Raw genomic sequence first — 27,983 nt, 5'->3', positions numbered from 1 at the left:
TTGTAAATAAATCTTTGGTTTATTTTATTTATTTATTTATTTATTTTGCCGTACGTGCTCCTCTCACTGCTGTGGCCTCTCCCGTTGCGGAGCACAGGCTCCGGATGCGCAGGCTCAGCGGCCATGGCTCACGGGCCCAGCCGCTCCGTGGCACAAATCCGTGTCCCCTGCATCGGCAGGCGGACCCCCAACCACTGCGCCACCAGGGAAGCCCTTTGGTTTATTTTTGAAATAAAAATTTTATTTAAAAATTTATTTATATTTGAAATTTTAAGTATCTTCCCTTCCTTTCACTAGGCAATTCAGGGAATGGTAGGTGGGGTGATGAGAATATCTGTGATAGAAGGTGGCTGGTACATGCGTCTCTAATATGGTAAGGAGGTCACAGAAAACAGTTTGACAAGATTTCTAATTCTAACATCATAACCACACAAAATCACAGATGTCCCGAGGATGCCAACAGGTGGGGAGTATATGCTTAGATCCTGGGTCTCTGATGTCCCATAATTTTAAAGCAAAGCTAATGGGTGAAGCTTATGCCAGATAGCTTGAGCCTTTTTCCCTAAGATACCCAACCATCTTCCACCTCTAGGAGAAGGAGCCAAGACGTTATCAGTCAATTGAGTCTCTTCCATATATGTTCCTGGTCCAAGGAGGGAAGAGCAAAACAAGTTGGAAGGGTTAATTCAGGAGAACTCTTTGGTTTAACCTGGAAGATAGGAGGAGGGAAAGCAAACAAGTGTCTTCATTTGATGAAGAAAGAAGGATATAGAAGAACGTGAATAACATAAGAGGAAAAAGAATAAATTTTTTGTTTTCTCTTATCCTTCTTTAATCCGTGCTTACTTGTAGACCTAGCATTGCCCTAAAGATAGTAGATGTTCTATAAACATCCGTTATTAGTGATGATGATGGTTGTTTAACTGCGAGCCACTTTTTGCAGTGAGGTTTTTTTTGTTTTGTTTTTTTAATAAATAAATTTAGGAACTAAAGAGAAAGATATTCGCCATGTATTTCTTCTTTAGGTCTTTTTTTTAAAATTAATTTATTTTTATGTTTATTTTTGGCTGTGTTGGGTCTTCGTTTCTGTGCAAGGGCTTTCTCTAGTTGTGGCAAGCAGGGGCCACTCTTCATCGCGGTGCGCGGGCCTCTCACTGTCGTGGCCTCTCGTTGCGGAGCACAGGCTCCAGACACGCAGGCTCAGTAGTTATGGCTCACGGGCCTAATTGCTCTGCAGCATGTGGGATCTTCCCAGACCAAGGCTCGAACCCGTGTCCCCTGCATTGGCAGGCAGATTCTCAACCACTGTACTACCAGGGAAGCCCCTGCAGTGAGTTTTTTACGCGAACCATCTGTTATACAAGTGAATTGTAGGTAAGATGCATTTGGCAAAAGAAGGATTAAAAATTACCTTAGCACATTACCTGTTTACATGTTTCTCTACACAGAGTATGTCCTGATACTTTTGTAACATCTGTATTGACCTGCTTCTGTACTTATTCTTTAAAAATAACTATTAACAGAAACGGGAAGAAAAGAAATGAAAGCAATATGGAATGCTGTGTGGTTGGGTAAAACAAAATAGGATGGTTTTAAGTTTACCGCACTCTGTTTATCTTGTGTTAAAAGACTAGTAGGCTTATTACTGCAGATTTTTCCCCGAAAGGGGGGCTGTATTACAAAGGAGGAAAGCCTATAATAAAAGCCTTTTTAATACAGCACAGAATGAGTAAAAGCAGCTTTAGTTCTGGAGGTGGTAAATGGAGAACACCATTTTCTCTGGCAAAGCACTCTCTTGTGCCTGGCTGTGTGAGCTTTGTCCAGTCCACATCAGCAAATATTCATGGCCATTCTTACCTCGTGACCCCAAACGAGTTCGGTTAAATCAGTCAAGGATAGGAATCTAAAGTAAGAGTCTTTTGCCATAGTTAATTTGATGTGGGGAAATTTTGCAGAAGTGTAAGCGACCAGAAAAATAAATGGCAAGTTTCTTCCTTCTGTGTGTCCACATTAAGTCTAACCATCTTTGTTGTCAGGTCATGAACCTTATCAATGGGAAGAGACAGTGGGTGTGATTCCTTTGGGTAGATCTTTTTATGCCCTGTTTAGAATCTCCTCTGTTGAGACAAGTGGTAGGACATGAATTTCCTCAGAACAGGAGGTTGCTTAAGAGACTGTTTTTTTAAGAAGCTACTGTGGGTCATGTATATTCCCTATCTCCCTTATCTGATGCTCCAAACAACCCTGTGCAGCTCTATTTCACAGAAAACAGGACCTCAGGGCTTAACAGAGTCTAGATTCAGACAGGGTATTCTGACCAAAAATACTCATTTTGAAGCAGGTAAACCTAGGGGATCTAATTGACTTTTTCCACAAAGGTCTTGGTTTTATTCTTAATTTTTTATTGTTAGCCCATGAATTTTCCACAGCAAGTTATCAGACTCAATACTTTTCTGGATCGTTTGTCTTCATCATCTGTTGGTTTGTATTTAAAAACTGATAGTTAAATATCAAATCAATCTTATATCAGAAAAATTCTCGCGTGCGTGTGCCTCTGTGTGTGTGTGTGTGTGTGCGCGCACACACACACACACATGTGTATAGATTCTGACATAATGCATTCCAAGGGTAAGAGTAGGAGATTTGGGAGGGTGGGCCAGTGTTTTAATGATCTTTTCCTTTGCAGTTCTCCCTTTTTAAGAACAATATAATGCTGATCATTTTGTGGTTTTTATCAATATCTTTGAGGATGGAATCAGGATCTGAGTTGATAAGGAAAACTTTGCTGAATGCCTTCTGAGTACTGGGTTATAAAGAAAAATATACGAAGGTCCCACTCTAGAATAAAACTACTCTAGTGAGGGACACAGGCAAGTTGACAAAAATAACTGTGATAAGTTGTACATATAAGTGAATGCTTAGAGTTTGGGGGTGGGATGGGAAAAGAACAAAAAGACAAGGTTCCTACTCAATTCCATGTGACTAACTCTTAACTCTTAATGCTTGGTTAAATGTCGCTTACTTTTTTTCAAAGTCTTCTTTCTCTCACAAGCAGAATTGTCGCCTCTTTGTAATGAAACATCTGTATATTTCTTATGCACTTAGCACATTTTATCAACCAAAATTCATTATCAAAATATTATATAGGGTACGTGTAAGATATCTGGGTTGGATTAAAGTGTAAAAGCTTCAGTTTTGGTTTTTTTAGACATCAGGATAGGTGGAGGTTATAGAAAGGGTGCTACTTATTTTTTGCCTAGTTTCTAAATAGCATTATCAACAATATGTTAAAAAGTGAGAAGGCCTATCACATTGAAGTCAACAACCCTTCCAAATTATTTTTGGGGTAAAGAAAAATAGAGGACTTGTATATTTTGAAGTCAACCAGATGAAGTTTTACTCCGCTTGTGAAGCAATCATCATATTTAAATGTGTTAGTCATGCTTCTACAATTGAAGGGCATTCTCTTATGACTCATTCAGGATCTTTGTCATAGCTGTTTGTGGTTTTTTTCCTATATGGGGGGGCAAAGCTTTTTTGAGCTTTTAATGGAATAGCTTTCACATTTCTCAGAGTGGTGGGGGCAGTGTGGAGTGTGCATAAAAAGAAGGAAATCTGTAGAATAGAAGAATGTCTGCCTTTGAACAGTAAGTATTTATGTTTAATTCTATGTTCCGAGATCGAGTTTTGAAATGAATAAATGTTTAAGTGGCTGATTAGAAGTCGTTTGGGTGAGCTACTGTAACACTGCATCAGGCGGTTCTGTCAGCTTGCCAGGAACAATGAATGAAAAGGGAATGAGACAGACACTTTCCAAGACTTAGGTTTCAAGAAGCAAGATAGATGATACTGTTTGCATCTTGGCTCAGTTGTCTATTGTTCAAATTTCTTCATCTTTTGTAAATTTCAGAGGTGAAGGTCCCAAAGTATTTTATTTTAAAAAAATCAGTAAAGAAGCCACTTTAAAGAGCAAGATATGCATCCATTATACTAACTGTTCATGCATAATACATTCACATACATGCAGTTTCTTTAGAGCAGAGTGGCAAGTGGTTGTGCCAGAGAAAAAGTAATTACTTAGCAGTTTGAAAGTGAAAATGAGTCTCTTATTAACAGCAATCTATCCAGAAACAAAGAGCAAGGATCTCTGTTCTGATGACATGTGTTTCCATCTAACACACAATACCTAGAATTTGGAGAATGCTGTAAGACAGCTTTAGGGGACAGCTACTACTTTATTGCCTGTGAAAATTGGAGGGAAAGAACTTTGAATTGGAAGAAAGAACACCACCAAAAGAGAAGGAGGGTGAAAAGAATTCCATCCTAGTGGGAATGATTTAATTTATTGTGTTCTTTAAGGATAAGCACAGCTGAGTTCTAGCCAAACTTACATAGGTGGGACAATAGAATTGTTGATTTTTACTAAAAATGATTTGGTGGTCCTCGAACTGCATCACCAAATATTCTAAAACAGGTAAATATGCACAATTCTGATGCTATGCCTGTTTCACCGTTTAAATATTGTAACTGGACATAAAAGGAATGAAGTTCAAGACGAATAAGTAAAAAATGGTGTGGGGTTGAGACCTTTTCAGACTTAATGTAGCCTCTGCTGTAGGTTCCTGTTGTGCAGTGCTTCTCTCATCATGGCAAGTGTTCTTATAAATTGCTTGTTTCATTGTTGATCTTACTTGGTTGATCATAACTTTTGTGAGAGCACATTGCCTATTATGTTCCCCACTGTATTTTCTCTGCTTAACATAGCACCTGTATGAATAATTTGTTCAATACTTGGAGGAAGGAAATAAAGGCATTCAGTGATTACAGTAGATGCCTGCTTAGAAGTCTAATTCAGTCAACTGTACGGTAGTTGTCTTTGTGTAGATTGCCTACTCTGTTGTTGTCCTGTGTATGCAGTGCATGTGTGTACTTCTTGGGCCCCAAACTGGCCTTTCTGTAGTCTGGCAACTCTGTTGCATTTGTGCATCATGGAGATAAAAATGAATGTTTATGTTAGTGGACGTTAGACACAATTCAGAATATTGGGGGTTTTCTTGCATAAAATATACACACAGCAAAATATAAAGATATCTTAGTGCCTACAGTTATCTGTACTTCTGCTGAGCCCCGTTAAGCAGACATTTTAGTACAAACAGCATTTGGATGATTTGCGAGGCAGAAAGAACAGAGCTGCCCATTTCGGTCGGGAGAGGGGAATACCAGTACACACTGGAAAGGCTTTCCTCTGCAAATCAGTCTGGCAATGCTTTGAGTTGATGGTTTAGTTTCAGAAGCCAGGTATCTGCCTGGATGAGCCTCAAGGAAGAGTTCTGGAAAACAGCCAGGGCTTCTAATATGAAGAGCTTTCAAAAGCAGCAAGGCTAACCTCCCGCCAATTCACCACTTCATGAAGAGCCAAAATAGAGACTCTAGAATTGATGTAATATGATCCAACTTGCTTAAACCAGCCAGCACTCATGCTGCTGGGTTCTACCCCAGCCTTGAGCTACAGAGAATCATTGAGCATCGTAATTAAGGGACGTGGGCCCAAGAACATCTGTTGCTATTGCAAAGTCTTCACGAGCAATTCTCACACAAAAAGAAGCAGTTTCTACAAATGATGCAGCTGCGTGAGCAGGAGAGAGGAAGGGGTAGGATGGGTGAGGGGCTTCTGTGGGATGTAAAGATACAACATTCTTCCAAAAAGGCCCGGAATCTTTGCTGCTTTCTCTCTCTTGGTAGATGGAGAGAAAGGTTACAAGGTATTTTTCTGGGTTCATCTAAAATGATGAAATAAGTAGATGTTTGGATTTCTGCTTAGTAAATGGGTACGTCCTTCATATTTTGCTCAGCTCTGGTTTGGAATAAATAAGTTGCTTTTGCAGCATGTGTAAATCCCCGCCCCCCACAATACACACCCCTTTCAGTATCCATAGCAGATGGTAAATTCTGTGGCTGCCAGTTCTATCATAATATGGTTGCAGAAAATAGAAAGCACAGCAACATGAAGACCTCTGATAGAACACAGCTGGTGTTGGGAGACTGCTTCTGAATCTGCTGGCGATGACTATAGAGTTAGTGTGAAAGCACATAGCTGGACTGTAGAAACTCGTTACTTGAATGTTGGGATAAGACTGTGATGTTGAGACCTGTTATTAACCAAAGCATGTCTACCTGGGCCTTATGAGCAAAGAGCATGGGCCATGGGTAGGCAGACTGGCAGGGTGGTGGGGAAGTACAAGGGGAACAGGTACCACATTCTAGAAAATGAGAGGAGCATTCCTGAAACAGCTGGCTAGCAGGCTCATGAAGTTAGGTGTTACACTATCTGGTGGGGGAAGGATCTCATAAACTTATTTGAGAATCCAGGACTCTATAGAGTGTTTAGAATTTTAAACACCAAAAGACAATAAATACAGTTTACATGTTAAGTTGGGACTAGAAACTGTATTAGACAGAATTACTTTTTTACAGATGTTAAATTGACACAAGAAAACTTTAATGAAAGGATATGCCTTTTCCTTTAAAAATGGTCCTGCTTGACCCCTCTTGTGGAGGGTCTAGGTCAGGATTTAGTAAATAGCTTTGCTAGTTTAACACCGTGTACTCATTTCATGTACTCTGGCCAGAATGGATTTACCCAAATGAACAGAGAGGTTTTTAAAACTAAAACTTTTAGAAAGTTTCAGTTCCTGAGAGACTGACGTACAAAACTGAACTGTTTTCTTAATTTTTATTTTAAAAATATTTTAAAAGCATAGAAAAGGGCAGAGAATAATATAACAAATACACACCTCACAGAATTAGCTTATTTTTTTTTTTGAAATTTAGAAAGGAAAAAGAATGCTACAGATAAAATTGAAGGTCCTCTGTGTCACCCAGCCCTAGACCCCTTCCCCTTCCTATCTTTTAAGAGACAACTACTGTTATGTATTTTGTGTGTATCCTTCTATTTCATGTTTTTATGTTTTTATATATACCATATGTATTGGGAAATATACAGATACAATATAAGTATATAAAGTGTTTTTGTGTGCTTAAGGTATCATTTGATATATATTCTATAATTCCTTTTACTCAACATTATGGTTTCTGAGGTTTATGTTGATACATTTAACTTCATTCATTTTCATTTATACTGTATTATATGGATATACCATGATTTATTGTTATTATAAATGCAGAACATGTTTGTATAGATCATTTTGTACACATTGCTAGAGATTCTAGAATCTAGAAGTAGAATTGCTGAGTCACAGGGTATGTACAATTCCAATTTTGTTAGTTTATTTCCAAAAGTAGTTATGCTAGTTGACATTTCATCTGCAGTATGTGAGAGTGTCCTACATCTGATCCCAGACGTTTCCAGTTTTTGCCAGTCTATTAGATGAGAATATCTTACTATTTTAATTTGGGTTTTCCCAATTATCAGTGGCATCATAATTTTTTAGCCATTGACATTTGAAAATAAAAATATCCAAAGGTATGAAATCCCAAAACACATATCCCAGATGTGTTTTTCTGACATGGTAGGATTAAAATATAACTTTATTCATATGGTCCTCTTATTATAGTATAGTAGTATTCCCACACAATTAAAATGTTAATTATCATTCTAATAGCTAAAATCACTTTTTAAAGTTTTAGACATTTTTGATGAAAATCTTCCTATTTTGTGAAAATCGGGGTGAATTGAATTCAGTGCTCATAATGAATGTTAGGTTTTAAAAAAATTCATTAATACCCACAGAGTCAGTTTAGATACTTGTTTCTGTACCTGATACCCTAAAAGATCCTCATGCTTTAATAAGTTATTTTTGCCTTCCTTCCTTTTAATTTGCTACCTTCTTCTATTCAGAATTCTAAGGATACATGGATGGTTTTTTTCTTGAGTGAGAGAGTGCATGGGACGTTGGGCAGCAGTTTGCCTCCGGGCAGTGGTCACTTCCAGTGTGCCCCCAGGGTTCTGGATAACTGAAACTGCACAGTTTCAGGAATCTGACCTGCGGATGAGTGGGGTTTTTACTGTGTCAGCAAAATACCTACTTAAAAAGAGGCACAAATATTCTCTTAAAGAATGAATACATTTTAACTCAAGGATGTTAAATTGGTCTGTTACTGAAGAGATAATGAGCAGGAAGGTGACTCATTATCTTAGAAGGTCTGAGAAAATTGGCCAGATACAAGTGGTACAAATATCATGCTGGTGAGCAGTAACAAATACCATGTGGCCAGTCACAATATTGTGTTAATTTCATGTGTAGAGCAGAGTGATTCTGTTGTATGTGTGTGTGTATTCTTTTTCATTAGGTTATTACAAGATGTTGAATATAGTTCCCTGCGCTCTACAGTAAATCCTTGTTGTTTATCTATTTTATATATAGTGATATGTATCTGTTAATCCCGTACTCCTAATTTATCTCCACCCTCTCCCTTTTGGTAACCGTAAGTTTGTTTTCTATGTCTGTGTGTCTGTTTCTGTTTTGTAAATAAGTTCATTTGTATTATTTTTTAGATTCCTCATATAAGTGATATCATATATTTATCTCTGTCTGACTTACTTCACTTGGTATAGGAATCCCTAGGTCCATCCATATTGCTGCAAATGGCACTATTTCTTTTTTATGGCTGAGTGATATTCCATGGTATACATATCACATATCTTCTATATCCATTCATCTGTTGATGGACACTTAGGTTGCTTCCATGTCTTAGCTATTGTACATAGTGCTGCTATGAACATTGGGGGTGCATGTATCTTTTTGAATTAGAGTTTTTGTCTTTTCTGGATATATCATGAATGCTTTTTTAAGATTTTTATTTTTTGTTTTCATAAAATTGTTTATGTTTGCTCTTTCTTGTCTTTCCAAACTTATGATACAAAGTTAACATTTCTGTTTTTTTCTCATTTCAGTGTGACAAAATTAGGCAAGAACGAGATGAAGCGGTTAAAAAACTGGAGGAATTTCAGAAAAGTAAGTAAGCATTTCAGTGGAATTGTTCTAACATATACAACTGTGCTTTGGGATTATGTGGGTAGACGTGTACCCTGTGTTTAGTTGCTGATGCATTGGGCATCCAAGAAAGGGAGAATTGTCTTCCTATTTGCCCAAAAAGTGCTCTGGCATTACTGTGATTTTTAAAGAAATGGATTGAGCATTATTGTTTCATAAGTATGTTATTTATATATATATAAAACACAGTTTGTATTTGTTATAAAAAATTTTATTATACAGAACAGTTAAAAGAGAGCAAATTTGTTATCTTCACTCTTTGAGAAAAGCCAACATTAGTATTTTATAGTCTTTCTTTCCTGATCTTTTATCTGTGGAATATATGTATCAACAAAAAATACAGTCATGCTTCTCATCCAGTTTTATAGCCTACTCTTTTCAGTAAACAGTATATTATAGTCATCTTTGCATGTCAGTAGAGATATGTATATCAGTTTTTAGTGTTGCCCATAGTATTCTATTTTATGATAGTACCGTAATTTATTTAAACAATTCTTCAGTGATAGCTGGATTATTTCTGGTTTTTAGTAATTATCCATAATGCCGTGACAAGTATTCTTATACATACATTTTTACAGTGGTCTGGTTAGTTCCTTAGGTTAATTTATGGAAAAGGAATTCTAGGTTTACAGAACTTTACATTTTTAGGAGTTTGAATGGTTGAAATAGCCCTCTCACCAAGGAAAGTTATATTCCCACAAAAGCTTTAACAATCTTCTTAATTTTTGCTATGTTATTTTTTATGTGATGTAAATCTGTTATTACTTCATCCCCTAAACTAGAACATATCTGATCACACTCAGAAGGATCAGAAGGAAATAAGTCATGGGAAAGGGCCAGACCTTAGCAGGGAGAGTGACCCTCCCCCTTAGAAGCAGGGCCTTTGTTCATCCTTCTGCAGATGCTGTGTTAGTCAGGTTGTTTGATTATATCATAAAGCGTTGACTTGGTAACTACACCACAAAGCATTTTATTCTTGCTGAAGGTAAAGCACCTATAAAAATGCAGCATTATAGTGAAATTTCAATAGCCAGTTTATTTCAGGTATCTGGCTGTAACAAGGAAAACCAAAAGGGAATATTGTTGATAAAACCTATCTTTGGTGGCCAATATGCTATGACAGAACTATTTTTTATCTGTGAATGTGTGGACTGTAGCTGTTTAGGACCTTCTCCTTCCCTAATGCAGGATTAATGGGACATTCTTACACTTGAACTGACACTGAGTTACAGCTTCAAGAGTTATACCATTGACATAGTTACCAGTTAATGTGTTTGAATTAGTTATTGATATTGGATTGGCATCCTATGTGCAGTGGGAATAGTTCGAATTCTTATGGTTGGAGTTACAAAATGTTTTGGTCCAGGTAGGTAGTAGGGATTTTACCTCTTGCATTATGCAGAAATGGAAGCAACTTCCTACCAAATCAGCCTACCTTTAGAGTAACATGTAAACTTTGCTTTCATCTACTATTTCTCTTTTCCATTTCTCTTCCTCTAAGTACCTTTGATAGTTTTAAAAACTTACATTTTTCCTTATGAGCAACTCAAAGCTTGAAAGAATTCATCTTTATTGTTGTTTTCATTCAATTTTTACCTTTACTACATCATCCTAATTTAACTTTGGATGGCAGGAAAACAGTATTAACTCTTCACTCAGTCTCAAAAGAACAGAAAATGGAGACTAAGAAAACTTTAAATATTTGTTAAAAAATTGTGTCTAAGTTAAGTGGTTCACGACTTTAGAACATAGAGTAGAATTTCAGATTTGGAAGGGAATGAGGCAGTTTTCACCAGTAAAAAGCACCATTTGGTGTGAATCCCTGTAGCCCTGAGCAATTCCTTAGTAAAAATGGAGTAAATGACCCTACCTTATAGGCCGTTCGAGGATTAAATGAAATAATCCATGTAAAAAGTGCTGCACATAGTGCTTGGCACTATAGTAAGTGCTCAGTAAATACTAGTTGTGGGCTTCCCTGGTGGCGCAGTGGTTGAGAGTCCGCCTGCTGATGCAGGGAACACGGGTTCGTGCCCCGGTCCGGGAGGATCCCACATGCCGCGGAGCGGCTGGGCCTGTGAGCCATGGCCGCTGAGCCTGCACGTCCGGAGCCTGTGCTCCGCAACGGGAGAGGCCACAACAGTGAGAGGCCCGTGTACCGCAAAAAAAAAAAAAAAAAAAAAAAAAAAAATACTAGTTGCTGCTCCCACCATCTCATTTACTGCACCATCCAGGGCTTGACTGCCCTTCAGGATTAAGAGTTCATATCATTTACCTTTCATGAATTAGTTTCTGAACACCAGTCTCCACATTTGGGCAGCTCCAGGGGAAGGTTTCTTTTGGTACTAAGTTGAAATCTGCCTTCCTGTGATGTTTACCTAGTTCTAGTTCTGGTTCTCCAGGTGTAGGAAGAGCAGCCGAATGAGGGTCAGGAAGAGCTTCGTTAGGCTGTTGGGATCAACTCTTCCTAGCTTGGCATACTTTTCGTAGCTGGTTTGCCCATACTTCCGTGTGATTCTTGGCCCTCTGCCAGCTCTTCCCGAGCCTTTCTCCTGTCTTTCTGGACAGAGTACACCACTGACTGCATAGTAAAGCCATGTTCCCTAGAAAGACAGATTTCTGTGAAAGTGACAGTAAGTAAGGTTCTTTCATGTCTTTTAGGCCACAACGTTAGACCCTCTGCTCTGTTTTAGCGCCTACCAATTTTCCTGCATACCTGCTAGCTTTCATGGCTGTCTTCTCACCACGTGAAAACCTTTCTAAGTAATCTGATATTGCACGAGAACTTATGGTATGTTTGCCACATATACTTTAGAGATATCCTGCATGTAAATATTGCTGAGAGTTGGCTGGATGGAGAGGAGTTTTGCTCAGGAAGCAGCATCATTGGTGGTGTCATTTTTAAATATGAGGAATTAGGATAGAACATAGAAAATTGGAGTCATCTAGAAATAGCTTTAGCTGGCCTTTACCAGTTAGAACTCTGTAATCTGGGATATGTTCCTTAACTTCTCTGGGCCTCAGTGTTCTCAAATACAAAATTGCTATGATAATACCTACTTCCTAAGATTGTTGTGAGGATTTACTAGAGGACACACGTAAAGGGTTTAGCACACGACAGACACATAGTTGGCCTGATAAACAGTGATAGTGGTTGTTTCCTAAGCAGTTCTGTACTACAGAGAACATTCCTGTAAAAAGGTATTCACACATGAACTTAGGCCTGAGACATTTTTTCAGTCATCAGACAAACACAAGTATGAATAACTACTTTGTACATAGCGTTGTGCTAGGTGCAAGAGAGTCAGCCATGAGTGAAGAAAGTCTCTGCTGATGCTCAGTTAGTAGAAGACAAAACAAGTTAAAAGAACCCCAGTTCCCCTACAGTGTGATGTATTCTATGATGGGAAGTATGTAAAAATGTTTTGGGGTCATAGAACAGGAGAGACAGACTTTGCTAATTCAACTAGACTGATAGAAGCAATAATTGATACTCTTTTAGGGTATACTTCTGAGTTCCCAGAGTCATTAAGAAAAACTTTTATTATGGAAAGTGTCAAGCTTGTACAAAGTGAGAAAAAGTATAATGAACCCCCATGTACCTATCACATAGCGTCAGAAGTTGTCTTCTTCTATGCATCCATATACTTACTGTCACTGACCTCGGAGTTTTTGAAACTGACTCCAGTCACCATATCATTTTATCTGTAAAGATTTCAGTATGTATTTCTAAAGTACAAGGATTTTTTTAAACATAACTGCAGTAATAGGGGCACTTTATTTAAAGTTCATCTTTTTTCTTTTTTAAACCTTTATGTCATCCAAATTATAGGTGTTTCAGGTACAGTGGTCATGGATTGTGGATATTATGAGTCAAGCCCGAATTCAGGGCCATAGGCAAATCATTAAATGAACAATTAAAGTTTTTAAAAATGTTTTTCCTTTGAAGGGTGTAAATAAATTTATATATTAAAAAAATTCCTGGGACTTCCTTGGCGGTCCACTGGTTAAGACTCCACTCTTCCCACTGAAGGGGGCACGGGTTTTATCCCTGGTCGGGGAACTAAGGTCCCACATGCCACGCGATGTGGCCAAAAAAAAAAAAAAAATGATTCCTGTTTTGTGTCAGGTGACCTGACTTTTGGTTTTGGAAATTGGGTCACCCTTTTTGAAGATATAAATGCCCTTTGAAATATGTTCCTGTTGGATCTAGAAAGTTTATAAGTAGGTTTCTATGCTATCAGTTTAGCATTGGGATAATTTTTTAAACTGAAAATTAAAGCACAATTTAAAATTTCCACTGTTCCCTCTTATAGGAAGAAACAAAAACCCTACCTGATGGGGTATACCGTATCAGAACTGGAGAAAATGTGGGCTAGTGCTACCTAGCTAACTTTATCAAGTTAAGTTAGAAGGCAACTTTTTACAAAATGTTTAGAAAATGTGTGTTTTTTTTTTCCCTCTCTTTGCTAGGCCTGAACCTTACTACTGTGGAATGATTTTTCTTACTCTTCCATGAGCAAGAATATTATTGAATAAAAAGTCAAATTCCTATGAAAAATGCAGAGTGTTTATGTTTTTGTTATGATAGTGGAAATACCAGATTGTGGTAGAAGATGTCAAGTAGTTAAGGCTAAAATTCGAAGTAGTATTTGATGTTGTAAAAATTGTATAGGTTTCTTTTCTCTTTCCTTCACATTTTTGAAGAACCTACCTTGTAAACATAGTGATAAAATGCCAGGAATATTAGGATTTTAAGGAAATAATAGAGCCTATTATTTAAACTACAATATAAAAGGCAATTATATTGATGAAGAGCTACATGGGCTTTGTGTGTGTGAATAAACTTGGCCTGTGTTCAGCTTCTATTTGTTCTTCTGGCATAAACACATATTGTGTGTGATTCCAGTTTAATGGGGACCCGTTTGTATGCCAAGCAGCTGCATTTTAGGACCTATTGCGTGATTTCATAGCTCTCTGAAAATTGGTTCTATTCAGAACAAGAGATAGAAGAGGAAAAAGGAGGTGGTGTGGAGCGGGGGTGGGGAGAGCTTCAACACACAATCATTTCTTTTCAATTGGAGCCAGAAAGGTTGATGACAACATGACCATTGTGTTATAATGATAAGACCACTAAGGCATCTGTACCTCTCATCAAGGCTTTCACACAACAGCAGATACAATTTAATTCACTGCTCTGTCAGCAGTGCTGATACCATTATGCCGTCTGTCTCCACAGTTATAATCACTGTCCTCTGAGAAATGCAGTTGAAATGATCTTGAGCAGTCAAAGAAACTCTCAATTAAGGCTGCCACTTCCAATGTGTCAGATTGTGTCTTATGCACTTGGTACAATTTTCACTTCCAATCCTGTTTATTTACAATGTCTACCAGTAATTACGCTTAACGTGTCATTTAGTGAGGGGGCCCCTGCCAAGCCGATTGCTGGGTGCTGCTGTACCATTGAGTGGGAGTTTCTCGAAGTCAATGCCATCAGCAGCTTTTAGGCCCCGATGGGATGCAGTAGTAATGTTGATAATGCAAGTATCGTGCTCATCAAGTCATAATTAGATGCCACTCAAATGTGCCACTTGTAATAACAGTGTTGATTCATGTTTTTCTCGGTGACTGCAACTACTAATTAGTTAAGTGGTTTTTGGTTGGCCTGCATTTGCTGCAGATTATTATTACCCCTGAAAAAATGTCAAGGTTAGAGATGTTTCTGGCCATTTAGTGCTGCTTTATGAATTTGAATATTAACGTAATAAGAACTTCGGACAGACTTAGGAAGTAATACATTTTTGTATTTAATTTGGAGAGAAATTTTTTCCCCTGAGTTTAATCATAATTGCAGGTTAATTAAGCTTAAATGAAGCAAAAGTAATCTCTCTTTGTGTTATGTGAGCCCAGTGCTTTTTGCCTAACTTTGTTGGGTTTCACATTTGGGTGCCCTTAATTTTTCTTTTTTAAGCCAAACAAATGTCATTAAGTATACATGTCTACAGTTAAGTTTGAAATTCTGAGCATTTTCTTTTAACTAGAAATATGGGTGAAAGAAGTTGGCATTTTTCTTACTTGATCTTCAGAGTATAATTCAAGTTCTAAATTATTTTGTACCTTTGAATCTCATTTATATAAATCAGCTAACAAAAAGTCTGAAAATTGCTATTTTTGAAACATTGGTTAAATATCAAGTAAAATTTTATTTTTCTTTTGATCTTCCTGACAGTCTGTGATGTAAGAAGCAATTTATTAGCATCTACTTTCATCATCACGTAGTACATAAATCTCGTTGCTATACTTTTTTGCCCTGAAGTTTCTTAAATACTTTGTCAGTAATAAAGACTACTATTGAAATACTTAACTTAGTTAAGCTGCCATGTTGTTATTCCAGATATGAGATCAACGTAAGATTTACTTTTAAACATTTCTCTTTAGCTAATTTTCCTTAGTAGACGCATGGGTTACATCCTGCTAAGCAAAGGAAATCATGTTTGCCCCTTTTAATGTAAGAGAGGTTCTTTTGTTTAAATTAGCAGACATGTCTATGGTTATGTATACAGATACATAGAAAAGATACACTTAAAAAATCCTCAGTAGCTTTCTCAAAATGTGTGTAATAGCGATAGAAGTTCTTCGTTGTCTTCTTTTTTCTTTCTACATTCAAATATTAGCTAAGATTTAATCAGGGCAGCGTCTTAAGCACTTTTTTTTCATGATAGCTAAAGGTCTGGCTAGCTAAAGAATTGCAGTATTCTTAATCATGGGACAAGATGTGTGGGCTTCTGGAATAGCTGACTAATCTCTGAATGCTGAGACTTTTTCCCCCTCATTCCTAGTTTCTCACATGGTTATAGAGGAAGTGAATTTTATGCAGAACCATCTTGAAATAGAGAAGACTTGTCGAGAAAGTGCTGAAGCTTTGGCAACAAAGGTGAGACATTTCAAATAAAGGAATTCTACCTGAGCTTTTAAGTTTCAACTTGCTTTTCCAAACAGTGGCCTTTATCCTTTTCTGCTTTTCTAGTTCTCTAATCAGTTGTCTGCTCTGATGATCCTCATCAGAGGTCTCAGAATCCTGGAATATGATTATGTAAATATCTGTCTTAATGCAAAGATTATTTTGATTGTAAAAAAAAAAAGTATTTGTGTGTGTGTATTTCAGCATTTGTGGTTTTTGCCTGTGAAAATGGTCCCAGAGTGGTCTTTTGAACTCGACTTTCCAAATGTCTGTGCATTTGGTTAAAATGCTAACCAAGTTTAAAACTAACCTAGAGTGACATGAAAGAGCAATGAGTGTTTTCCTGTTTGAATCAGATGAAAAAGTCAGCCTCAGACCTTACAGTTCAGGTGATTATTTTTGAAAGCAAAGTGAGGGCATGCTAAGGGTGACCTCCAGTGCTCCACTGATTGCTTCTAGCTGATGAATTTACCAAGTGTGTAATTTTCTATATTCTGTCTCATCAGAAGTACATTATTATTATAGAATGTTTTTATCTCTGTCTTATGTATTTTGGGTTGGGTAAAATGCATCTGAACCACTTCATCAGAAAATGGATTACAGCAATTTTCAGCCAAATTTCATTGGTGATGCTGGTTTTGTTTCTTTCCCCTCTCCCCCATCACCTACATCCAGAGTATTTCTTTGGATGCAACTGAAATTCTGTAGATCAATAAGTCAGTCAATTTAATTTGTATGCATTAGCAGTGTGCTTGCTAGAGGTATTTGCTTAATTGTTTGCATAACAGCACTACATTAGAATTCATAAGATATACAGGCAGAACCTAACTAAGAATATAAGTATGTGTATATAGCTTCTTTTCTGTTATTTGTCTGAAGAATATATAGCAATAGAGGCCATTGCTTTAAAAGCAACGATAACATGGGTGCTCTCATATCATTTCTATTCTCTATATCACTAGAGTTCACTGGTTGATAATACTGTTGGAATTCTCTTTTCATTTCCTTTACTTTTGGACCAAGTAGAAAAAATGTATTCAGAGCATACTAGCTGTTCTGAATCTTGTAGTGGCTAAGGATAGTTTCTGTATTTTTCTCTTGTTATTAACAAGTATTTCTGTTGCAATAGGACATCCAAAGTGAGAGCATTGACTACCTCTCAGGACTGGCAGTTTATGGAAAACAGTGGTTTGGGAGGCAGTATGTACAGGTTTTATTCCTAATTATATAATTTTGGACATATGTGACTTTGGCCAAGTTAATTCTGTTCCCTGGACTGCCATTGTCTCATCTTAAATGACAGGATGAACTAGAATGAGGACTAAAGTGAGAATGGGACAGACTTTCTTTCTTTATGATGACTTTAATCATTGGTCCCCTTAAAAAATAATTTTATTGCTATTCCCCCCCTTTTTATTTAACAGTTGATTTTGAGCAAGAGAATTCACCTCTCTAACCGGCAATTATCATGTCATAATTGTCAGGGTAGACCAGGGTTGATTTCTTAAGAATACCCCAGACCCACTGATTCTAGGAGTATGGCCCAGACATGTGAATGTTGAAAAAGCTGCCAGGTGACTGTTATATTCCTCCCTGCTTATGAGCCAGTGTGTTACTAATCTCTAGGGTCATTTTTACAATTTAGTATTGACAGTAGGACCCTTAACTTATAGTTTGTCTTCTATTCTTTAAGAAGCCCTTTTGAAAATGGACTTACGGTTTGTTTTTGAGGATACGGTGTGAACTCAGGAACTTTAGAATAAAAAACAAACCAAAAAAACCCTATGCAATTAAACGCTGTAGATGTGCTCATTGGTTGTGGAAGATACTACAGCTTTGAATGCAAAGTTTGGAAACTTCATTATATGTGTGATCAATAAATGAAAGTAGCACATCCTGATTTAAGTATTAATTGTCATTTTTGGAAGTAGTTTTCATTTTCTAAGCAACAGTTTCTGTAAATTCTTATTTTTCTCAAGTGTTTGCTCTCAAATTAATGACAAATGGAATGTTTAATTCTTATGATACAATTTTTTTTAACATCTTTATTGGAGTAGAATTGCTTTACAATGTTGTGTTAGTTTCTGCTGTATAACAAAGTGAATCAGCTATATGTATACATATATCCCCATATCCCTTCCCTCTTGCGTCTCCCTCACACCCTCCCTATCCCACCACTCTAGGTGGTCACAAAGCAGGAGCTGATCTCCCTGTGCTATGCAGCTGCTTCCCACTAGCTATCTGTTTTACATACGGTACTGTATATATGTTAATGCTACTCTCTCACTTCGTCCCAGCTTACCCTTCCCCCTCCCCTCGTCAAGTCCATTCTCTACGTCTCGTCTTTATTCCTGTCCTGCCCCTAAGTTCATGAGAACCTTTTTTTTTTTTTTAGAGTCCATACATATGTGTTAGCATATGGTATTTGTTTTTCTCTTTCTGACTTCACTTTGTATGACAGACTCTAGGTCCATCCACCTCACTACAAATAACTCAATTTCGTTTCTTTTTATGGCTGAGTAATATTCCATTGTATATATGTGCCACATCTTCTTTATCCATTCATCTGTTGATGGATGCTTAGATTGCTTCCATATCCTGGCTATTGTAAACAGTGCTGTGATGAACATTGTGGTTGGTACATGACTCTTTTTGAATTAGGGTTTTCTCTGGGTATATGCCCAGTAGTGGGATTGCTGGGTCATATGGTAATTCTATTTTTAGTTTTTTGAGGAACCTCCATACTGTTCTCCATAGTTGCTGTATCAATTTACATTCCCACCAACAGTGCAAGAGGGTTCCCTTTTCTCCACACCCTCTCCAGGATTTATTGTTTGTAGATTTTTTTGATCATGGCCATTCTGACCGGTGTGAGGTGATACCTCATTGTAGTTTTGATTTGCATTTCTCTAATGATTAGTGATGTTGAGCATTCTTTCATGTGTTTGTTGGCAATCTGTATATCTTCTTTGGAGAAATGTCTGTTTATGTCTTCTGCCCATTTTTGGATTGGGTTTGTTTTTTTTTTTGATATTGAGCTGTATGAGCTGCATGTGTATTTTGGAGATGAATCCTTTGTCAGTTGCTTCATTTGCAAATATTTTCTCCCATTCTGAGGGTTGTCTTTTTATCTTGTTTATGGTTTCCTTTGCTGTGCAAAAGCTTTTAAGTTTCATAAGGTCCCATTTGTTTATTTTTGTTTTTATTTCCATTTCTCTAGGAGGTGGGTCAGAAATACAATTTGACTGCATTATTTCCTTAAAAGCAAGTGTGGATGCTTTGCTTTGCTAAAATGTGAAAGTTAAACTGATAAGTATAGACCAGTTATTTTAATCGTATGATCCAAGTCTGTTTAACTTGCTTATTTTGTATCTTTAAATATTCATTAAACTGTGCTCAATATAAAAACTCTATTTAAATTTGAATATAGTATAAGATTCTGTTACCATAGGGTTACAAAAGATTTATTTTTGCCTTGTAACTAATAAGGATTCTAAAACCCAAGTAGCATGCCATTAACCTATATAACTTGATGAATAATAACTACAGTGAAATTTCTCAGCCCAAATTTGTGAATTCAGAGTTCTCAAAAATTTCCACTTAGTATGGTTATAAGATTTAATGTGTATAAGTCTTATATTTCTTCTTTCAGAATGTGAAAATGTTGTTTTAGAGAAGATGTTTGCAATTTTGTTTGGCTTTTTTCTTGAGATAGTAACTGTTGAATAGAGTAATTGTATTACAGCCAAATAGTAGCTGGTAGACTTTGGTGCCTGGCTTGATAGAGGCATTAAAACTCTTTTGAGGGCAGAACTGTTAACTGTTAGGCTATTAAATATTACTTCAATGGTGGCCTGGGGAGCTCCAGATGGCAAAAATTAGTATTTTCAGTTTTTCATGAGAATCCTGAGAGAAGAAACATTGTATAGATGAATACCTTGGTTGAAGAAAACTAGCTGATAAATGACTTTCAGAGGAAAATTAGACACACAAACTAAACCTCTTTTGTTACTAATAGCTAATATTTGCTGAATTTTTACTGTTTGTCAGTCACTATATTAAATGCTTTATATATATCTCATTTAATCTTCATATTATGGGATAGAGACTATTTTTATCCTTAGTTAGCTGATGAGAAAACTGACACTGAAAGATTAGATTATTCTAGAGGCAGAGACAGAATTTGATTGCAGAGCTGAATTCTTAACTCTGCTATACTAATTTTATAGCAATACATACTCAAGTACTGTATTCCTCTATGTCAATTATCTGTAGTATTGGTGTACATTAGAATCACCTGGGAAGCCCTGAAAAAGTGCTATGCTGGGCTCTACTGCCAGAGATTTTGGTCTGGTGAGGGCCTGCATGTTGGAAGTTTGTTTGTTTTTTTTTTAAAAACTCTACAGATGGTAATGTGCAGGGTTGGGAACCATTAGTTTAAATATTAGGAGGCAGAATTACAAACTAAGTCTTGAGTTTTTTCACTTGAGTTTTTCTTAAATTGTTCTTTTCTCCTTGCATTCAGAAAAGATGTCATCATTTGAGAATTGACGATGGTCCTTGAGCGTCTATTGCCATGCTCTAGCATTCATAGTTCAAAGAACCCACAACAGTGTTTACTTGAATTTTCCATCTGAAGGAAGAGGGATTGGGAAATCATGGGTCTTGTATCTTATCCCTGATCCTCTAATATAATATGGAGGGCTTCCCTGGTGGCGCAGTGGTTGAGAGTCCGCCTGCCGATGCAGGGGACACGGGTTCGTGCCCCGGTCTGGGAGAATTCCACATGCCACGGAGCGGCTGGGCCCGTGAGCCATGGCCGCTGAGCCTGCGTGTCCGGAGCCTGTGCTCCGCAACGGGAGAGGCCACAGCAGTGAGAGGCCCGCGTACCGCAAAAAAAAAAAAAAAAAAAAAAATGGAGAGCTAGAAGCTGGAGCTATGGGCTGGGAACTGGGAATAAAGGTCTGTGTCTGATTCCCTGAATAGATCTCTCCATCCTTCCCAGGAAGAATCTGTGGAATGGTTCATAGCCATTTCTAAGTGATTCTTCCTGATTTCCCAGAGAGGTCAGGGAATGCTCTTGTGTTCAAGACCACGCTACTTGGGGTATATTTAGTTTCCATATTATTAGGGTAAGAATCAGATCTCCCAAATTGAAATGGGCTGGGCTTTCCCTGAGAGAAACCCTGAAGGGTCCTAATCATGATCACAAATGAAGAACCAAAGCCAGACAAATACCATACTAAACATCTTATTCTGGCATAAGGTTTACAGCAGTGAAGGGCGTTTAGCTTTCCAGTGAATTGTTTCTGTCTGTGTTTATTTCCAATGTCTGTTATTAAATTAAGAACTTGTCTTGATGGCCAACGGCCCTTAGTAAATGTAAACACATTTCTATATCTTATATTTTATGCTAGAGAAATCAATATACGAAACACTTTCTACTCAAATAAGAGAAGACCTTTTATATTTTAGTCTTGTGAAGAGAACACATAAGCAAAACCATATTTTCCTTCTGTGGACTTTGGATCAATTTTAGTCTTCGTGTGTGCCTTGTACTGACATTTATATGCACATAAACACAGGAGCTGAAGAAGGTAACGATAATTGATAACCAACTCATTTTTACATCAGGGGATAACAAATACATTAATGAATTAGGATTCCTTTATCTGCAGTGAATTAGATAGAGATAATAGAAACGTATCTTGAGCTTTCTTCTATCGTGTATTATTAGAACTCTATGTACAGATAGAAACACATTTTGAACTAGTTTAAGCAAGAAAAGGAAAAAAAAGTAGGAATTTGTTCAGAGGGATATTGGAGAATCCCATAGAATCCATGAGCTAGGAGCGTTTTAGGAATGGACTGGAGCCCTGTGGCAAACCCTGTGTCTGTTGCTTTTCTCTGTCTCTCCTACACATTGGCTCCATTTTGGCTTTGCTGTGGACTGCCTTTCTCTGTTCCTCAATTGAGTAGTGTAATGTGGTTGCCAGTAGCTACTGTATATCCAGACACATGGAAAGGAATTCATCTCTCTGTTCCAGTCTCCAAATTTCTAGAGAGGGGATCTAATTGACCAAGCTTGGATTATGTGCCTAATTCCTGGACTAATTATTATAGCTATGGCCAAAGTGGTAGGTTGTGCTTTGGGAGAACTTGGCTGTTCCCATAGAAATCATTTGGAACAGTGAAGAGGAGTGTCAGTGTACAGAAAACAGAGAGTGCCAGGCAAACAAACATTTAAAAGATATTCACAGCACAGCATCAAACAAAATATTTGCTTGAAAGAAAGTGTCTTAAATTAAGACTTTTAATGACTGTGAATAAATTGAAATTTTATTTAATCTGTACTGGTGTTTTATCTCAATTCTTCTTGTATTTATCATTTATAACTAGCATTTTCACATGCTGCTGGCTATAAGGCATAGGTCTTACTTAAAGTAATAAGTTTAATATTAGAAATTATAAAAAAAACTCATTTAATGACTCTTCTAATTGTTACTTCATGCTGTGAATGTTGATGAATGTGCAAAACAAAAATACACTTAATTTGTCTATTGTTTAAAAATCCAAGACACTCATTTGTTTTAAACATCTTTATTGGAGTATAATTGCTTTACAATGGTGTGTTAGTTTCTGCTTTATAACAAAGTGAATCAGCTATACGTATACATATATCCCCATATCTCTTCCCTCTTACGTCTCCCTCCCACCCTCCCTATCCCACCCCTCTAGGTGGCAAGACACTCATTTGACTGCTGTTAAAATAACTGTCTTTATATTTGCCTTAGCTAAATAAAGAAAATAAAGCATTGAAAAGAATCAGCATGTTATACATGGCCAAGCTGGGGCCAGATGTAATAACTGAAGAGATCAACATTGATGATGAAGATTCGACCATGGACCCTGAGGGTGCTGCCGAGACTTGTGTCTCAGTACAGTGTCAGAAGCAAATCAAGGGTAGGATCCCTGGCTTAATTATTGAGCATGTTTTTGACTCCTGTTAGGATAATGCTTCTGAACCCTGGTTGCACATTGGAATTACATGATAATTTCAAAAAATATTGATGCCTGGTTCCTACTTTGGAAAAAATTCTGATTATTTGTCACAGGGGGTGGCCTGGTTGAGAATCATGATGGATGTATAGCGTTATGAGTACTTTCTTGTTTAGGATTAGGCACTTTTGAAAGCATTGTCTTGACAGAGGCAGTCAGTTTGCCTATAAACTTCTAAAGGATAGGACTGTGTAATAAGATATTTTTGTTAAATGAAAGTAAGAATGAATAAAAATATGTTTAGCCGACACCTCCGGTTAGTCTGGTTCTCTGTTGGAATCTTTGGGGAAGATACCTCCCCAAATTGCTTAGTCTCTGCCTTCCAAGAACTTCCCATATGATTCAGGCAATGAGCTAAAAGCAGTATGTGGTATTAAGTAACTGCGGTGGTCCCCAAGCAGTGCTGTAAGGCAAGATCACATGATACATCTATTAAATACACATTAACTTTATAAATAAATACACACACACACACACACACACACACCCCTATATATTGTTAAGGATGTAGGAAAACAGTTTGGGGCTCAGTAACTATTGGAGCATTTTAACTTACTGTACCTGTCAGGAGCAATACTTGTTTGCTTGTTTGGTAGATAAAACTTCAGCGAGAAGTATAAAGAAGAAAGTAAAAAGAAAGCCATCTTAACCTGACTTTCTGCCCCCTAACTTAAGACAAAATCATATTTATGTTGGTAGGAAGGGAGAGGAAGTTTAAAGGCTTTCCTTTTGTTTGTATTTCTCCCTTCTGTTAGGTCTTGAATGGTATGTCTCTTGTTCTTCTTTAAGATTAGCCAGCCAGTGAAGAAAGTGGTTTTAAAATAAGTCTCTGAGAACCCTTCAGTTAAGCTGGGTTCATGTAAAAAGTTTGATTTAACTTATTTATAAATAAATAACCACATAGCAGGTTTCTAACTATCCTTGGAGAAGGGTAAGAAATTAAAAGCACTTAAAAGCTAAGTGGCAGAAGTATGTGGGCCTGGGTATAAATTTAAGTACTCTGTGCTAATCCATGGTTTTTTTTTTAACATTTGAGTGGTAGAAGTAACTTTAATCTAACAGAAGTTTTTGCACTTATAGTTGCTAGTACTTTCACTCTAGTAATACAGATTTCATTAAATCTCAATAATATGAAATATGAAGTAAATTAAGAAACAAAACCTGAACACCCTGGAGAGAACATTATTAGAACAGAAGTTTTTGCACTTATAATTGCTAGTACTTTCACTCTAGTAATACAGATTTCATTAAGTCTCAATAATATGAAATATGAAGTAAATTAAGAAACAAAACCCCAACACCCTGGAGAGAAAATTATTAGAATTAACCCTTTTTCAAATAGGTTATATTTTGAGTGAGTTCAGATAATGTTTAAGGGCTGTAAATTGGCAGCAAGTCAGGATTTTTTTCTTTAAATCAAAATCTCCAAATTATTAGCTGCCCAGTTTGTTAGTATTGCATTGTGACAAAAGCCCATGGCCATTATAAAATAAAAAAGAAATTAGTACAGTGCCTTAATTTGTTTTGCTGAAAGCTTAAAAAAAATTCTACTTCTAAAATGCCAGATAGTTTCCTAGAATACAGGTTTGATATATTGCAGAGAAAACATGATCTAGTATATTTAACATAGTGAGCGTGCCTGATACAAAATTTTAGAAACATAGCTATATTTGGTGGGGCGGGGGGAGAAGTGATATTTCCATTGTTTTTTGCTACTTCATTTTCCTTTTAATTGTGGAATAACTTTGACCATAAGCTGCACATGGATTGGCATTTTGAATTCTTCTGACAAGATTGGTTTCTTCTTTTAAAAATAAGGCTTTTTTTCTTATTTTTTTCTTTAAAAATGCAGAACTTCGAGATCAAATTGTATCTGTTCAGGAGGAAAAGAAGATATTAGCCATTGAACTGGAAAATCTCAAGAGCAAACTTGTAGAAGTAATTGAAGAAGTATGTATCTTAGGCCCGAAAGGCAAGACCTTTAGTGTTTTAAGGTGTTTGGGGACAGGCTAAGTCAAAAACTTGCTGTTGGAAGCTAATTTCTGACCTGAGAACCATGTACCAATTTTAATCTTCTCTTGTCCCCACTATTTCAGACATACAAAAAGGTATAGAAAATAAGATCATGAACATTCATGTACCCACTGTCTAGCTCAAGAAATAAAATAGTAAAATAACATTGAAGTGTTTCCTATTGTCCCTCGTGTTTCACTGTGAGGCAGATTTGTGACAGTGATATCTGCATTTAAGTCATACACTTTGTTGCTGCTGGTGAAGAATGATTTTGCTTCACTGATGGAGGGCTGACTCAGCTGGGAAAGGCTATCCCCCTCTGTACCTCCAACACAGCCATATATGATAGATGGTAGAATGGGTTCAAGTGGGTATTTGGAGAATCTTTTTACTTCTCCTTTTGAATTGTCTTTAAGAGCAGGAGCGCTTAATTAGCCTTCTTTGCATGAGGCTTCAAGGATCTGCCTTTGCAGTCTCAGTTTAACTTGTATCAGTGGTTCTCAGAGTCTGTAGCCCAAGGCTTCCCAACTGATGTGTATAGCACCTTGATATCCTTCAGATGGCTTACAGGTATGCCAGGGTATTGACCCCTTCAGCGAGCAGCCTCTTTCAGTTACCCCAGTTCCCTTACACATATTCTTAAGGGCCATAATGTGAAAAAGGTTGGAAAGCAGTGACCACCAACCTCCCAGCCCCAGTTGCTTTTACTTATTGTGGCAGTAAGTGTGAGTGGGAAGAAGGATGATGACGTTTTAGAAGCGTTGAACAGTGTATACCAGTTACTAATTTAAACCGAAAACAACAGTATAGCTTACACTAAAAGAAACCAGTTCACAGACCATCTGGGAGTGCTGATGGGTTCAGGGTCCCTTTCAGGGACCATTACCTTAGCTTGTTTCTTGAGTATAACCACAGGAGAGAAAGAAAGACATTTTGATGCATTCCAATTCTCAATTATAATTATTTATAAGCGTCCCCTCCCACTTAGAGGTGTTATTGGAAGCCATTTCAGAAGGTATCTTTATTATGACTATTTCAGACATCTGAAAAGTGTAAAAAACAAAATAACGAACCTCCATATGCCTACTATGTAGTTTAATACATAAAACATTAGCATAGTATTGAAACCCATGTGCATCTCTCCCTAACTGCATTCTCCTCACTCCCTGCACTGTTTCCTTAAGCAACCATTATTCTGAACTTGTTTTTTATCATTTCAATGCATATATTTACATTTTTACAATACCTAGTATTTTGAGTGTTTTTAACTATATAAACCTGCTTTTATAATTCAGCATAATGCTTTTGAGATTTATCCACTTGGTACATGTAACTCTACATTCTTTTTTTAAAACTATACTATGATATTCTCTTTTCCTATTGATAGATGCCAAAAATTATTTCAGAAATTTAAGTTTTGGCAGGGGGGGATTTTCATATGTATTTTGTTTAAGCCAAAAGTCAAAGTTCAAAGTCTTTTTTATTTAAAAAATTTATGTATGTTTTACTTAAGCCAAATGTCATCAGAGTTTAAAATGAATACCAAAATTGAATATTGGCTCTCTGATTAAATGATTCAAGTATTTTCTGGGTGTAGTCTAATTGGATTTTTGCATTAAAAATGTCAGTCATGGGCTTCCCTGGTGGCGCAGTGGTTGAGAGTCCGCCTGCCGATGCAGGGGACGCGGGTTCGTGCCCCGGTAGGGGAGGATCCCACATGCCGCGGAGCGGCTGGGCCCGTGGGCCATGGCCGCTGGGCCTGCGCATCCAGAGCCTGTGCTCCGCAACGGGAGAGTCCACAACAGTGAGAGGCCCGCGTACCGCAAAAAAAAAAAAAAAAATGTCAGTCATTTACACTGGACGGCTAGAACACTGCCATATTTAGGGACCAATGCCAATACTCTTTGGAATATGTAAAGAAGTTCCAGATGTACATCCTAAATTAAATAGTTACTTTGAGGCTTTAAAAACATTTTAATAGAAGCCTAGCACAGTGAAGCCAATTACTGCTTTAATGTAACATCGTGTTGAAAGTTGAACAGCAATTTAAGTATCACACATCATCATATATCATGTTTTACAATTTTGGATGTTTTCTCCCCTCAAAATATCACATTTTTAGGTAAATAAAGTTAAACAAGAAAAAGATGTTTTAAATTCGGAAGTTCTTGAACAGAGAAAAGTCTTAGAAAAATGTAATAGAGGTATGTATTTCCAGTCTTTTTCCTCAAATATATATGTAATTTATTTTGTTTATATATATTTTGTGTTGTTTTATACTGGTGTCTAAAGATTCTTGTAGCAGAAATCTTCTATATTGTGTTTTCCTAACTTCTAGCAATGAGTCTCTCTCATTCCTATTCTTTTACCACCTACCTGAGAGTCTGGGGACATTTAAAAGTGCTTTTGCTTGAAGAATTCATGACCCACTCATTTTGAAACTTCAAACCTAAATACTCTTTTGTCCTATATATATCCTGGGACCGTGGCCATATTGGCTATCCCCTCAGTATTTATATATCTGGTAGGTTAATTGGTAAACCTCTCCTCGATCCAGGAGAGATTATGATATCTACATAAATACATGTAACATTATATGAAAAACTTTTAAATTAAGAGGATATGGAAAATGGGACAAAGGGAAAGTGAGAATATGTGTTAATGTACAAAGTGCTTATTACTTACTCCGAGTTCTTGCACATTTCCTGCCTGTGTGCCTGAAGTCTGGCTCTCAGCTCTCTATGAGCCAGAGTGATGAGAGATTCATGATCATTTTTATGAATCACATACAAATTTACCTGTTGGTCAGGAGAAGCAGACCTGGTCTCATGGTGAGAAGGAACTTTCTCCAGAGGCTACTTCTAGAGAAAATTCTGTGTAATTTGATTCCATCATCCTTGTCATAAAACACAGCATCAAGTCTCATGGGACCATTATGT

General features: G+C 37.1%; 1 protein-coding gene across 7 annotated transcripts in view; it reads left to right on the top strand.

Annotated features, from left to right (window-relative positions):
• The window catches only part of SHTN1 (shootin 1), a 106,398-nt gene that overhangs the window by 16,981 nt on the left and 61,434 nt on the right, over positions 1-27,983 (top strand). For 4 of the 7 annotated variants that reach the window (XM_082641600.1, XM_082641595.1, XM_082641601.1 and 1 more), the window contains exons 3-7: positions 8,915-8,975; positions 15,851-15,945; positions 22,767-22,935; positions 24,884-24,981; positions 27,167-27,248. In XM_082641600.1, the coding sequence (XP_082497726.1) occupies positions 8,915-8,975; positions 15,851-15,945; positions 22,767-22,935; positions 24,884-24,981; positions 27,167-27,248 (505 nt within the window). Of the gene's footprint in view, positions 1-3,552; positions 3,648-8,914; positions 8,976-15,850; positions 15,946-22,766; positions 22,936-24,883; positions 24,982-27,166; positions 27,249-27,983 lie in introns of those variants that run through there. The other 3 variants (XM_082641598.1, XM_082641599.1, XM_082641596.1) reach the window with 3 other exon arrangements.

The sequence above is a fragment of the Mesoplodon mirus genome, assembly GCF_964341445.2.
Source record: "Mesoplodon mirus genome assembly, chromosome: 2".
Taxonomy (NCBI): domain Eukaryota; kingdom Metazoa; phylum Chordata; class Mammalia; order Artiodactyla; family Ziphiidae; genus Mesoplodon; species Mesoplodon mirus.
Note: the sequence above shows the minus strand (reverse complement) of the source record. Positions and strands in the feature narration are given on the sequence as shown.